Raw genomic sequence first — 11,256 nt, forward strand, 5'->3', positions numbered from 1 at the left:
CTCTCTCTCTCTCTCTCTCTCTCTCTCTCTCTCTCTCTCCTTCTGAAAGAAGGTTTCTCTGTATAGCCCTGGCTGGCCTCAAACTTGGAGATGCGCCTGCTTCTGCCTCCTGAGTGCTGGGATTAAAGACAAATGCCACCACCGACCAGCTTAAAGATAAATCTTAAACCAAACATGGAGATGCATGTCTTTAACTCCAACACTCACAAGGCAGGGGCCATCTTTGGTCTACACAGCTAGTTCTAGGACAGCCAAGGCTACTGGTCAAAGTCAAGTACAATAATTCTTAATAGACTATTATAGATGTCTTACTTAGAAAGATGAACTCTAGCTCCTGCTCAAAGTCATTTTAGTGTCAAACCTAAGAACTGACTAGTTTTAAAAGCCACATAAAATCAGAATGTTTTGTTTATAAAATTAAAGATACAGAAGAATTTGCAAATGAAAACAGAACTACAGAATTTATTTGAAAATAAATACACAGTGGAAAGTAGAGAAGAGTACTATGTAGGTAAAAAAATGACACGTCATACATGCACTAAGGTAAACTCAGTGGTGGATGACTACCCAGCATGTGCACAGTTCACAAAAGGAGAAAGATGCCTTGCAAATAAACTGACTAGTTGAGTACCTAAAATGCTTTCACTATTCTATTTTTGTGTAACTGGAAATTCTGTGATGTCTTCTTTTTGTTCTTTTCAATTAAAGTCTAGAGTATTTTATGAACTCAAAAAACTTTTCCTGGAGTTCTTAGGCAGTCTGTAATTCTTACTGCTCTTTTCCTTATCTATTAGGCATCTGTTTAGAAAATGGCAACCATTTTTTAAAATTATTAACATACTCACTTCTATTTAGTGCATGAGATGTGCACATGAGTGTATAAAGGTCAGAAGACAACTTGGAGTTGGTTCTCTCCTTCCACTACGTGGTTCCCAGAGATCAAACTCAGGTTTTTAGGCATTTCCCATTAGGCTATCTCCCTAGCCCAACCACCATCTGTTTTATCATGACTTCATCTTGAAGTTCCTCTTTAAATTAAAGAGGTGTGGGACAATCGTCTATATTGTCACTTATATTTTAAATAAACACTAATTGGTCAGTAGCCAGGCAGGAAGTATAGGCGGGACAACCAGACAAGAAGTAGAGGCAGGTCAATGAGAACAGGAAAATGAGAACTGGGAAAGAGGAAGCCCATTCCTTTGCAGTCCTGCCCAGACACAGAAGAATGATGATGTGACTGTCTCACCGAAAAAGGTACCAAGTCATGTGGCTAACATAGATATGGGTTAATATAAGTTATAAGAGTTAATAAGAAGTCTGAGCTAATGGGCCAATCAGTTTATGATTAATGTAGACAACTGTGTGATTTTTTTTAAATATTTATTTATTATGTATACAATATGCTGTCTGCATGTATGCCTGAGGGCCAGAAGAAGGCACCAGACCTCATTACAGATGGTTGTGAGACACCATGTGGTTGCTGGGAATTGAACTCAGGACCTTTGGAAGAGTAGGCAATGCTCTTAACCGCTGAGCCATCTCTCCAGCCCCAACTGTGTGATTTCTTTTGGGACTAAACGGCTGGGGAACTGGGTGGGACAGAAACTCAGTCAACACATAATTTTCAAAAGTACTACTCATTAAAAAATATTTAAAACAAAGAATTATAATACCAAAAACTTAATCACATAGTTTTATACAGACAAAGAGATGCACTTAATATTACTATTAGAAAAAAAAATAATAAAACCCTAAGAATGCATAAGCTTTTCTCAGTAGTGTGATATAATTCTACAGCAGAAACTGGTGATTGAACAGCTATCTCACTGAAACATAGTACAGAACTTGAACTTTCGCACTTTGAACAAACTGTTGATAAAAAAAAACATTTAATTGCTTTCTGAGTGAAAGTAAAGGCGCTAACAATAAGACAAGCAGATGCAAAAAAAAAAAAAAAAAAACAGAAAATCCTAAAAGTTTAGACAAAGAAGCAATGAAAAAAAAAAATCTGTAAGCTCAGTATATTAACTTCTACATGGTTTGTAAAAATAATTTATCTACACATGTAGGATAGATTAAGACCACCAAAAAATTAAAAGACTTCCTCAAAGTTTGCTTCCTACCCTATAGGAGTTGCCAGAGTTTACAGCTTCAGAAAGTCAATAAAAAGAAAAAAAATCGGGCTGGAGAGATGGCTCAGAGGTTAAGAGCACTCACTACTCTTCCAGAGGTCCTGAGTTCAATTCCCAGCAACCGACTGGTAGCTTACAACCATCTATGATGAAATCTGGTGCCCTCTTCTGGTGTGCAGGCATACATGCAGGCAGAATGCCGTATAAATAATAAATAAATAAGTCTTAAGAAAAAAGAAAAAAAATCATACTGCTATATTTTTCCCTTCACACTAAGTATGTTTTTGCTTTTTTGTTGTTGGCTTTTTTTTTGTTTTGTTTTTTTTCGAGACAGGGTTTCTCTGTGGCTTTGGAGCTGTCCTGGAACTAGCTCTGTAGACCAGGATGGTCTCGAACTCACAAAGATCCTCCTGCCTCTGCCTCCCGAGTGCTGGGATTAAAGGCGTGCGCCACCACCACCCGGCCGTTGTTGGCTTTTTTGTTTTTGTTTTTTGAGACAGGGATTCTCTGTGCACAGAAATCAACATGCCCCTGTCTCCTAACTGGAGGGATTAGAGTGTACCACCACCACCACCACCACCTGGGTAGGTGTGCCTTTGTAACAAGAAAAACAAAGTAAGATTTTTCTTGAATATCTGTTTATCTGTATTTTAGTATATATTTTCTCCTCAAAATTCATTAAAATGGAATGTGGATACAGGGTCAATACAAGCACTACAACTTAGCAACACGAGTGGGAAGCTTTATCAACCCACAGAAAACTGCACTAGCTAGTTTCTAGCAACTTCCAACAGGAATATGGACATATGTAAAGACACATAAGCAATTAATTCCTATAAATGCTCCTACCCCCTTATTAAACATTTATTTTTTTCTCAACCCTCTACCACCAAGGCCTTTTCCACCATTGGGTGCCTCATATTCCAAAACAGTATCCTTTGGTCTTCCATGACAACTTTAACAACTTGCCATTTTCCTCTTCCATCTCCAGGCTACCTGCCTCATATGTAAAACAACTATCAGAAATCCACAAGAAATGATAGTAAGAATACCACACACTTCAAAATGAACAGTATTCTCAGGGCCCAGGCCAAATCTGAACAAATAGTAGGGTCAACAACATATTAATAAATCTCATTTGGTGGTTAAGAGCACTGGCTGCTCTTGAAGAGGACTTGGGTTCAATTTCCAGCACACACATGGTGGCTTCCAACTGTCTGTAACTCCCAATTCTAGGGGTTCAGATGCCCTCTTCTGACTTTGGTGGACAGCAGGAATGCATGTGGCATGCATACATAAATGCTGGCAAAACCATATAAAAAAATTTAAAAAAATAAATATTTTAAAAATCTCATTCTGATTTTGCCACTAGCTTATCTTTTAAAAATTTTAGGGGGCTGGAGAGATGGCTCAGAGGGTAAGAGCACTGGCTGCTCTTCCAGAGGTCCCGAGTTCAATTCCCAGCAACCACATGGTGGCTCACAACCATCTGTAATGAGACCTGGTGCCTTCCTTGCCAGCAGTACATTGTATGCTTAATAAATAAATCTTCAAAATAAATAAATAAATAAAAATAAAAATTTTAAAAGCTAACCTGGAAACAGTTTTAAGCTGCTTTTGTCTTGCTTATTTTATCTTTTTAATGATAATCTAAGCTTAAGAACAATGCTTCAGGAGAAATATGAAGAAAACAACAACCAAATGAGTATTAACACAGAGATCAAGGGAATGACAACAGCTGGCTCACCAAAGGTGAGAAAAAATGGGGAAAATGTTAAGCATTTTTAGCATAACTATGCAAGTCACCCTCCATTATACTACTTGATGTGCCTTACAGTAAGTCTATCAAATTCATTGTGGATCACAGTACCAGCATTTCTATTTATTTCCCTCAAAATAGGACAGTTATGTGGCCATCACAAAAATCTGTGAAAACGATAGAGACCGAAGGACAATTTTCAACTGTAATAGCCATCCTTAATCTACTGTTGACAGGATGCCTGCATGATTCAAATCATATCACTTTCACCACATCTTAAATATTCATTTAGTTAACTCCATCTTTATCATTCACTAAGTCTCAAACATCTCACAGAAGACTGATGTAATACTGGCCCAAATACTTAAAGTTAATCTCAGTTTATGTAACACTCCATGTCTCTATTCAATAATTTTGGAACTACTTTTAAGAGAAAACTCTAATTATCCTCAATGTAAATTACCATCTTGTCATTATCAGTAGCCAACCAATCTACAATACAAAACATTAACAAATACAAGGTAAGAAAGACTTCTCAAAATACACCAGGTAGCAAGTCTCTAAGAAGTTATTTGAATGAAAAATTCAACCCAATTGAGTTCTTCAAAGTTTTAAAAATCTTTATAAGGGGGACTGGAGAGATGGCTCAATAGTTAGGAAAGAGCACTGGTTGCTCTTCCAGAGGACCCAGGTTCAGTTCCAGGTACCCACATGGCAACTCAGAACTGTCTGTAACTCCAGTTCCCTGGAATCTAACACCTTCACACCAATGTACATAAAATAAAGTTAAAATAAATTCTTTTTAAAAAAATCTTTTAACAGCCATGCAGTGGCACATGCCTTTAATCCCAGCACTAGGGAGGCAGAGACAGGTGGATCTCTGTGAGTTCAAGGCTAGCCTGGTATACAAGAGCTAGTTCAAGGACAAGCACCAAAGCTACAGAGAAACTTGTCTCAAAATGCCCTTGCCCCCAAAAAAAAAACTTTTAAGGGGGCTGGAGAGAGGGACAAGCACAGCTGCTCTTCCAGAGGACCTGGACTCAGTTCCCAGCACCATGTGACAGCTAACTCCAGCATCTCCCCTTCTAGCCTGAGGGCACCAAGCATGCACAGTAAAGATATATTATGCAGGCAAAACATTCATACATATGAAATAAAAATAAATTTAAAAAAAAAACCTTACCAATAGCCCCTATTGATCATAAATGAAGGGGAGAAAACAAGTAATAACATGAGTGTGCATGCACACACATCTTGTAAGGTGCCAGTAACATGTTTCAGCAGGGGTGCTTACCCTGCAAGCCTGGCAACCTGAGTTTGATCTCTGGAACCCAGGGAAACAAGGAAAGAAACAACTATACAAATTGTCCTCTAATTTCCAAACACATGCATACACACACAAATAATAAATTTTACTATCACATAATGGTTTATAAAAAGCTCTCTTGGCTTATAAAGAACATCAAAACTTACCTGAAGTTATTAATTTAGAACTACTTTTGTTTGCATGGTCTTCTGAGATTCTATTTGTGCTCTTTTCTTTCCCAATCAAAGTATCCTCCATAAGTAAGCATCTATCAGAAGCAAAACTGTCTTCACCCACCACATGACTAAATTTGCTATTAGCTTCAAGTACAGAAGTGACTTCTTCGAGCTGAGCAGCGTCACTAGATTCTGAGTAAGAGGAGCCCTTACCCTGGGGTAAATTTTTGGAAGAAACAGGTAGAGACTCGTCATCACTATCAAAACCAAAAGGATCTCCAGTATCTTCTTCTTCTACTTTAGGTTTCTTCGGAATTTCTTGGATATCTGGTTTAAAATTGGGCCTCTTCTGCCCTAATTTAGCCATAAATGTGGTCTCTCCCCATTTTGTACTAAGAGTAGTCCGTTTGTTGGAAAAAACTTCATCAAATTTTGAACTGCCATTTCCTCCTTTCCTACTGTAAGTTTTTCCAAATCTGGATGTCATTTTGACACCTGTTTCATATTCCCTGTGGAAAGAAATTTAAGAAAATATAATCAACAATCTCTTAACATATTTTAAGCATTTTATAAAACTAAGATCCTAGGACTTGCTTTTAAACTAGTTTAAACGAGTAAGTTAAAGAGGCTTGTTTTCCATCCTATACTTCCATCCATCAGGCTTGGTGGTGTTTTGGTTTGTTTTATAATAAATACATACTCGTATAAAACTTAACAGAGTAAAAAAGTTTACTAACCAACTTGTAATGCAGTATCTACAAATCTAACTTAAGACATTTCTCAAGTTCCAAATGAACTATTCTTAATACACAATTTAACCAGAAAAAAAATCTCAATAGAGTACCCAAATAGAAAATCATTAACCACAATATATTGAGTTTTCCAAGATCTAAATGATGTCAAATGACTAATTTTAGTTCTTTGAAATTTTACTGCTCTTCATATAAAGGGTCAGAAAACTGCTGTTTTCTCATATAGTACAATCTGTAACTTCTACCTCACCTTAAAGACTCTGATTTTTGGACTAAAGTCATTTGAACTTTTAAAAACGTTCCTTTAGTGGTCATTTCCCTAAATTTAAGAATTCATTCATCTCATCTTCCTTATCACTATAGTGCTGCGCTGATTTGCTGAGTGACAATTTTCTGAAGTTGATGAACTCCATTTTACAAAGGTACACGACTTATTATTGTAAAAATAGTGGTGGCATAACCCTTTAATCCCAGTACTTGGGAGGCAGGCGGATCTCTGAATCTGAGGTCAGCCTGGTCTACAAAGTGAGTTCCAGGATAGCTAGAGCTACACAGAGGAACCTTGTCTTAAAAAAACAAAATAAATAAAAAGAATAAAAAATAAAATAATAGAAACACATAGCCTTTATTTTCCTATTCAATTTACAAACAAATCAATCTACTTGATTTACCTAAAAATATACTGGAAAAAAATTTCCAAGTGAAGTCAAAGGTCAAACATTTTAAAACTACAAGTTATGGTACTTTTACAGCACAATCAATCCTTATCCATTTCTTAACACTTTGACCTGCAGTTTAAATATCAATTTATCAATTCTGGGGGGTGGTAAGCAATGCTTAAGTCTTGAAAATTTTTCATTACTTTGAAACTTACAATGGGAATAGTATTTAACTTATGCTTTCAAATGTTTTCCATCTACACCTTTAATATTTTTATTAAGTTCTTACAACTTAACGAATCACTATTCAATTTAGTTCAGCAAATATTCATAAAGACTCACCCCCACCGCACAACTAATGTTTGAAACCAATTCTGATTGGACAAAATAATAATTTAGTCATCATACACATCTGGGGTAAGAGAAAATTTAACTTTCCTCAGAGTTTCCATTTTGTAGTTTGGAACACTAACAAGCTTTATTGTCTTTCTTGTTAAGTATAGCCTATTAAACAAAACAAAGTATAATAATTGGGGAGCTACCAAAGACAAGAAAATAGTCATTTCTTTAAGCTGTGATCTGCAGTCCTACATTTATATATTCCAACAAAGCTGGAATGTTTTGGACACACAATACATGGCAATCATCTAAAAATGCTGACTAAAGGTCAAACCAAAAATCTAGACTTGATCTCCTCTATGGCAACATCTGAAAACTCTCCGTAAAAAACAGTCAAAACCACAAAGCATTCATTCACTGTTCAAAGTTTAAGGTCTGCAAATGAATATCTGATACTGAGTCAAGTGTTAAGTGAACTTTTTAAGAGATCGTGTCTCACAAATACACACTGATGTATTATAACATCATTAAATACTGAAGAAATAACATGGGGCCTTTTAATATTAAGCACTGGGAAACGTGTAGATGAGGCAAATTTGGTTGAGTTACTGTCTACTGAATCCAGTAGAGATGAATACAAGAAAGTTCATTGTATGATTGTTTTTGTTTTCTAACGCCCATTTAAAAAAAAAAAGTCAGCAGACTCCTGCGATGGCATTATCTAAGCATAGCACATGTACAAATTCCGGAGTGGATATATATCTGGCACGACATTTTACACACATTTCAGACACACTGCCTTGTTCAGGCTCCAAACTTCACCAACAGTCCTAACTAAATAGCAAAGAAGGGGTCACAACTAAGTGTTTTCGGATCTTGGGGCCTGTGCCCAAAGCCCAGTCGACTTCTGAGGGAAGGGTGCAGGGATTTAAATTAGGGAAGGGGGGGGGGGGAGTCGTCACACTTAAACTGCCTAGAAACCTAGTCTCTCCCACGCCCCCAAAGTGCATTAGGGGCTTCCATTAAGGGAGGAACGTGGAAGGGGGAAACAGACGGAAGCAGGAATTCTCACCTGGGGCGGCGAGTGCGCCGGGAGGCTAGAACCCAGACACCCCTCCGGCTGGACGCTCCCGCAACTTTTCTCCTCCCAACCCCCACTGCCCAGGAAAGGGCTGTCGCTTCGGACGCCCCGGAAGCTTCTGCCAGAGTCCCCGAAGCAAGGCCTCGGTGACGGCTAGAGGCGGTGGAAAACTACGGGGCAAAGAATTCGGCACTGAAACCAACCGGACCGCGTTTGGAAGAGAGAAGTGAACCAGCCGGCCGCCCGGAAAAAGAACTTAAACGGGAAATTAAGAGGTGGAGGGGGAAAGAGTTCTTCAGATCGGTCAGTGCCCAACTTCCTTAGAAGCCAGGTGAGCAACGAGACTCGCACCGTCCCTGCCTCCTCCACCCAGCCCGGCTCACTCCGGGCCTAGGCAGCCGCCCGAGACCTCACTTACCCTCGGCGCCTGGCGGGTGCTTTGGCCTCGGGCCGCCTCCGCCTCCCCCGCTCCCAACGGCCCACGGGCGGGCGCGGGAGCCCCGCGCGGGAGAACAGTGCCGACCGGTGCGCCCAGAGAGGCGAGGGGGCTCTGCTGCCGTCACAGCCAGCGGCTCCGCTTCGGTAAATAGGAAGCCCGGTCGAGGAGGGGGGGGAGGAGCGGCGGCTCCGCAACTTCCCTCCCCAGCTTAGGCGCGCCGGCCGGGCAGAACCTAGGCCTCCTTGACGGCCGCCGCCGGTGCCGAGCCTGCTACGTGCCCCCGCTGGGCCGCCGCCGCCTCCTGCGCCGCCGCCTCCGCCGGTGAATGGTCAGCGCTGGAGTTTGAACAGGGCCCTGAACCATCTCAACGCCATTTGCGCTCCCGGCCCCCACCTCCTTCCTCCAACAGCCGCTCGCTCCGTCACTCCGCTTCCCACAGGCCCCGCGCAGCCACCCGACCCCGCAGCCAATCGTACGGCCGCTTACTCAAACCGCCGCGCAGGCGCCGCGCCCCGCACTCGCCGGCTACCACCATTGGTCGGGTCGCGAAGCCCGACGGGAGTTGTAGTTCCCTCCCGCGAGGTCCTGGTATCTGAAGCCAGGTTCCGGAGCAGAGTTCTGGCTGCGGGGCCTGAGTTCTGGCTGCGGGCCTGCTGGACCTCACTGGCTCGGGAGCCAGTTTTAGTTCCTGGCCACGCGACGAGATGCAGGTGCGGCGCGGGAAGGCACGGGGCACAGTGCAGGCAGCTGTGTCAATCGTTTCCCCTCCAGGGACCCTCGGGTGTCTGGGGACAGTGGATTGTGCAGCTGCGCCGAGCCTGCTGGGCCACCGCCCGGACCTTGGAGGCGGGGAGCTTGGAGCCGCCCTTGACCCAGTCTGACGGTGCGAGCGGGCCTACGCAGGTAACGAGGACCGAAACCAGGAGGAGCCGGGTGCCGGTCTCTTCACGGCCACGATCCGCTTCAGCCCGGCCGTTCATCCTCTTCCCCCCTCCCACTCGTCCCCACTCCGAAGTCTGTCTCCTGTCCCCCACCTATTAGCAGTGACACCACACACACACACACACACACACACACACACACACACACACACACACACACACACACACACACACACACACCCTGTCATCTTTATTGAATGTGCTTACGGTGATGTGACTTTAAATAAAAAGGCATACTGAAGTGTGGACGGGTAAAATGATCCAATGTTTATTTTGCTTTAGACTATGCCTGTGAAAACTGGAATAGGGGAATAAATACACCTAGAATGTTCTTCGTTGTTAGAGCTGCGGGATGTGTACACACATGCTGTCCTACCAGTGTTTATATCTAAAATTGATCATAATAAAGTTGTTCTTTTTGATTGATTTGGAGGGGTTCCTTTTGTTTTTAACTGACTAGTCGGGGCAGGAAGGTAGTGGATGATGGACGAAAGTATTATTTTAAATTTTCCACTCTACCGAGACTTTTCTCCGTGACAGTGTTTTACCTAATTGAGAAATTTGAAGAAGCTTCATTTTAAGCCTTCCATGGGGAAATAGCTTTCTAAAACTTAGCACAATCAGTTTCACCTACGAGAAATGTGTGCGTGAGTTATCAGGCTTGGTGTTTGACGGGCAGCTAATGGAGACTCGCCTGAGAAGTTAGAAAACTACTACATGTGTTTAGGGAGAAGGGCACCTCTTCTGCCAGATTTACTTTATAAAGTTCTCTCAAGTTGCAGGACCCCTCCGATGTAGTCAGGAAAATCCTAGAGGAAAAATAAAAACTTGAGGCTGGGCAGATGAATAAGAGGCAGAGTGCTTCTCCAGCATGGCCTTGGTGAGATCCCCGGCACTCCCTTCTGCCGACCTGGGGGGTGGGGAGGTAAATGTGCCCCGGTAAGAATTTAGGTGGATTTTAAAACACACTTGAATTGTTTTCATTTTGATACCAAGTCCCATAATTTACATTCTTGTGTCTGCAGTTTCCCTGATACTGTGTATTTACATTCTCATCCTGATTTCAGAGTAAGCCACCTATTCCGGTAACTTCCTCTAAGGAACCTGTTAACAGGTCTTGCACTGTGTATGGTATACATATATGACTTATTTGGGTCAATTTTGTCCTTTTTTTTTTTTTTAATCAGCCGCTTGGGATCTTGTTTTGTCATTTGTTTGAAGATGACTGGCAGTGGTGCAGACTGCATTTAGTTTAATTATTTAGATGACATGGTGGTGGGTGCTAATTAAAGGGTAATCATCATCAGAGGCAAAAGGTAAGATCAAACAGCCAGAAGAGGTAGCGAGAGGCAGTTGCAAGATCTTCCTGGAAGAGTTTCCGAGACCAAGGGAAATAATCCTTTTGGCCTAACCCTGCTGGTGTTGGGCATTTGGCAGGCCTTGATGCTAAATGAAACTAAAGTGGAAAGGTTAACTATTTAAAGAAATGGTCTTCGGCATTCCTCTGTGGGTTTTATGTCCTTGCATTAAATGATGGAACTTAGTTGTGTTGAATTCCTGATACTGAAAGAAGAACCCATAGTCAGCATGTAGGTATAATCCTTGACCTTGTTGGGAAGGGATAATTCCTGTCCCCACCTCAACTCCAGCCATCAGAATCTACAGGTTAGTG

At 41.7% G+C, this 11,256-nt stretch overlaps 1 protein-coding gene across 5 annotated transcripts in view; it reads right to left on the reverse strand.

The window, feature by feature from the left end:
* Wapl (WAPL cohesin release factor) overlaps positions 1–9,061 on the reverse strand; it is a 69,475-nt gene extending 60,414 nt beyond the window's left edge. For 3 of the 5 annotated variants that reach the window (XM_013346848.2, XM_013346849.2, XM_013346847.2), the window contains exons 1-2: positions 8,623–9,060; positions 5,365–5,882 (exon numbers count right to left, since the gene is read on the reverse strand). In XM_013346848.2, the coding sequence (XP_013202302.1) occupies positions 5,365–5,860 (496 nt within the window). In that variant the 5' untranslated portion in view covers positions 5,861–5,882; positions 8,623–9,060. Of the gene's footprint in view, positions 1–5,364; positions 5,883–8,622 lie in introns of those variants that run through there. The other 2 variants (XM_013346851.2, XM_026779667.1) reach the window with 2 other exon arrangements.
* Positions 9,062–11,256: the final 2,195 nt, after the last annotated feature.

The sequence above is a fragment of the Microtus ochrogaster genome, chromosome 6 (genome assembly GCF_000317375.1).
Source record: "Microtus ochrogaster isolate Prairie Vole_2 chromosome 6, MicOch1.0, whole genome shotgun sequence".
Taxonomy (NCBI): domain Eukaryota; kingdom Metazoa; phylum Chordata; class Mammalia; order Rodentia; family Cricetidae; genus Microtus; species Microtus ochrogaster.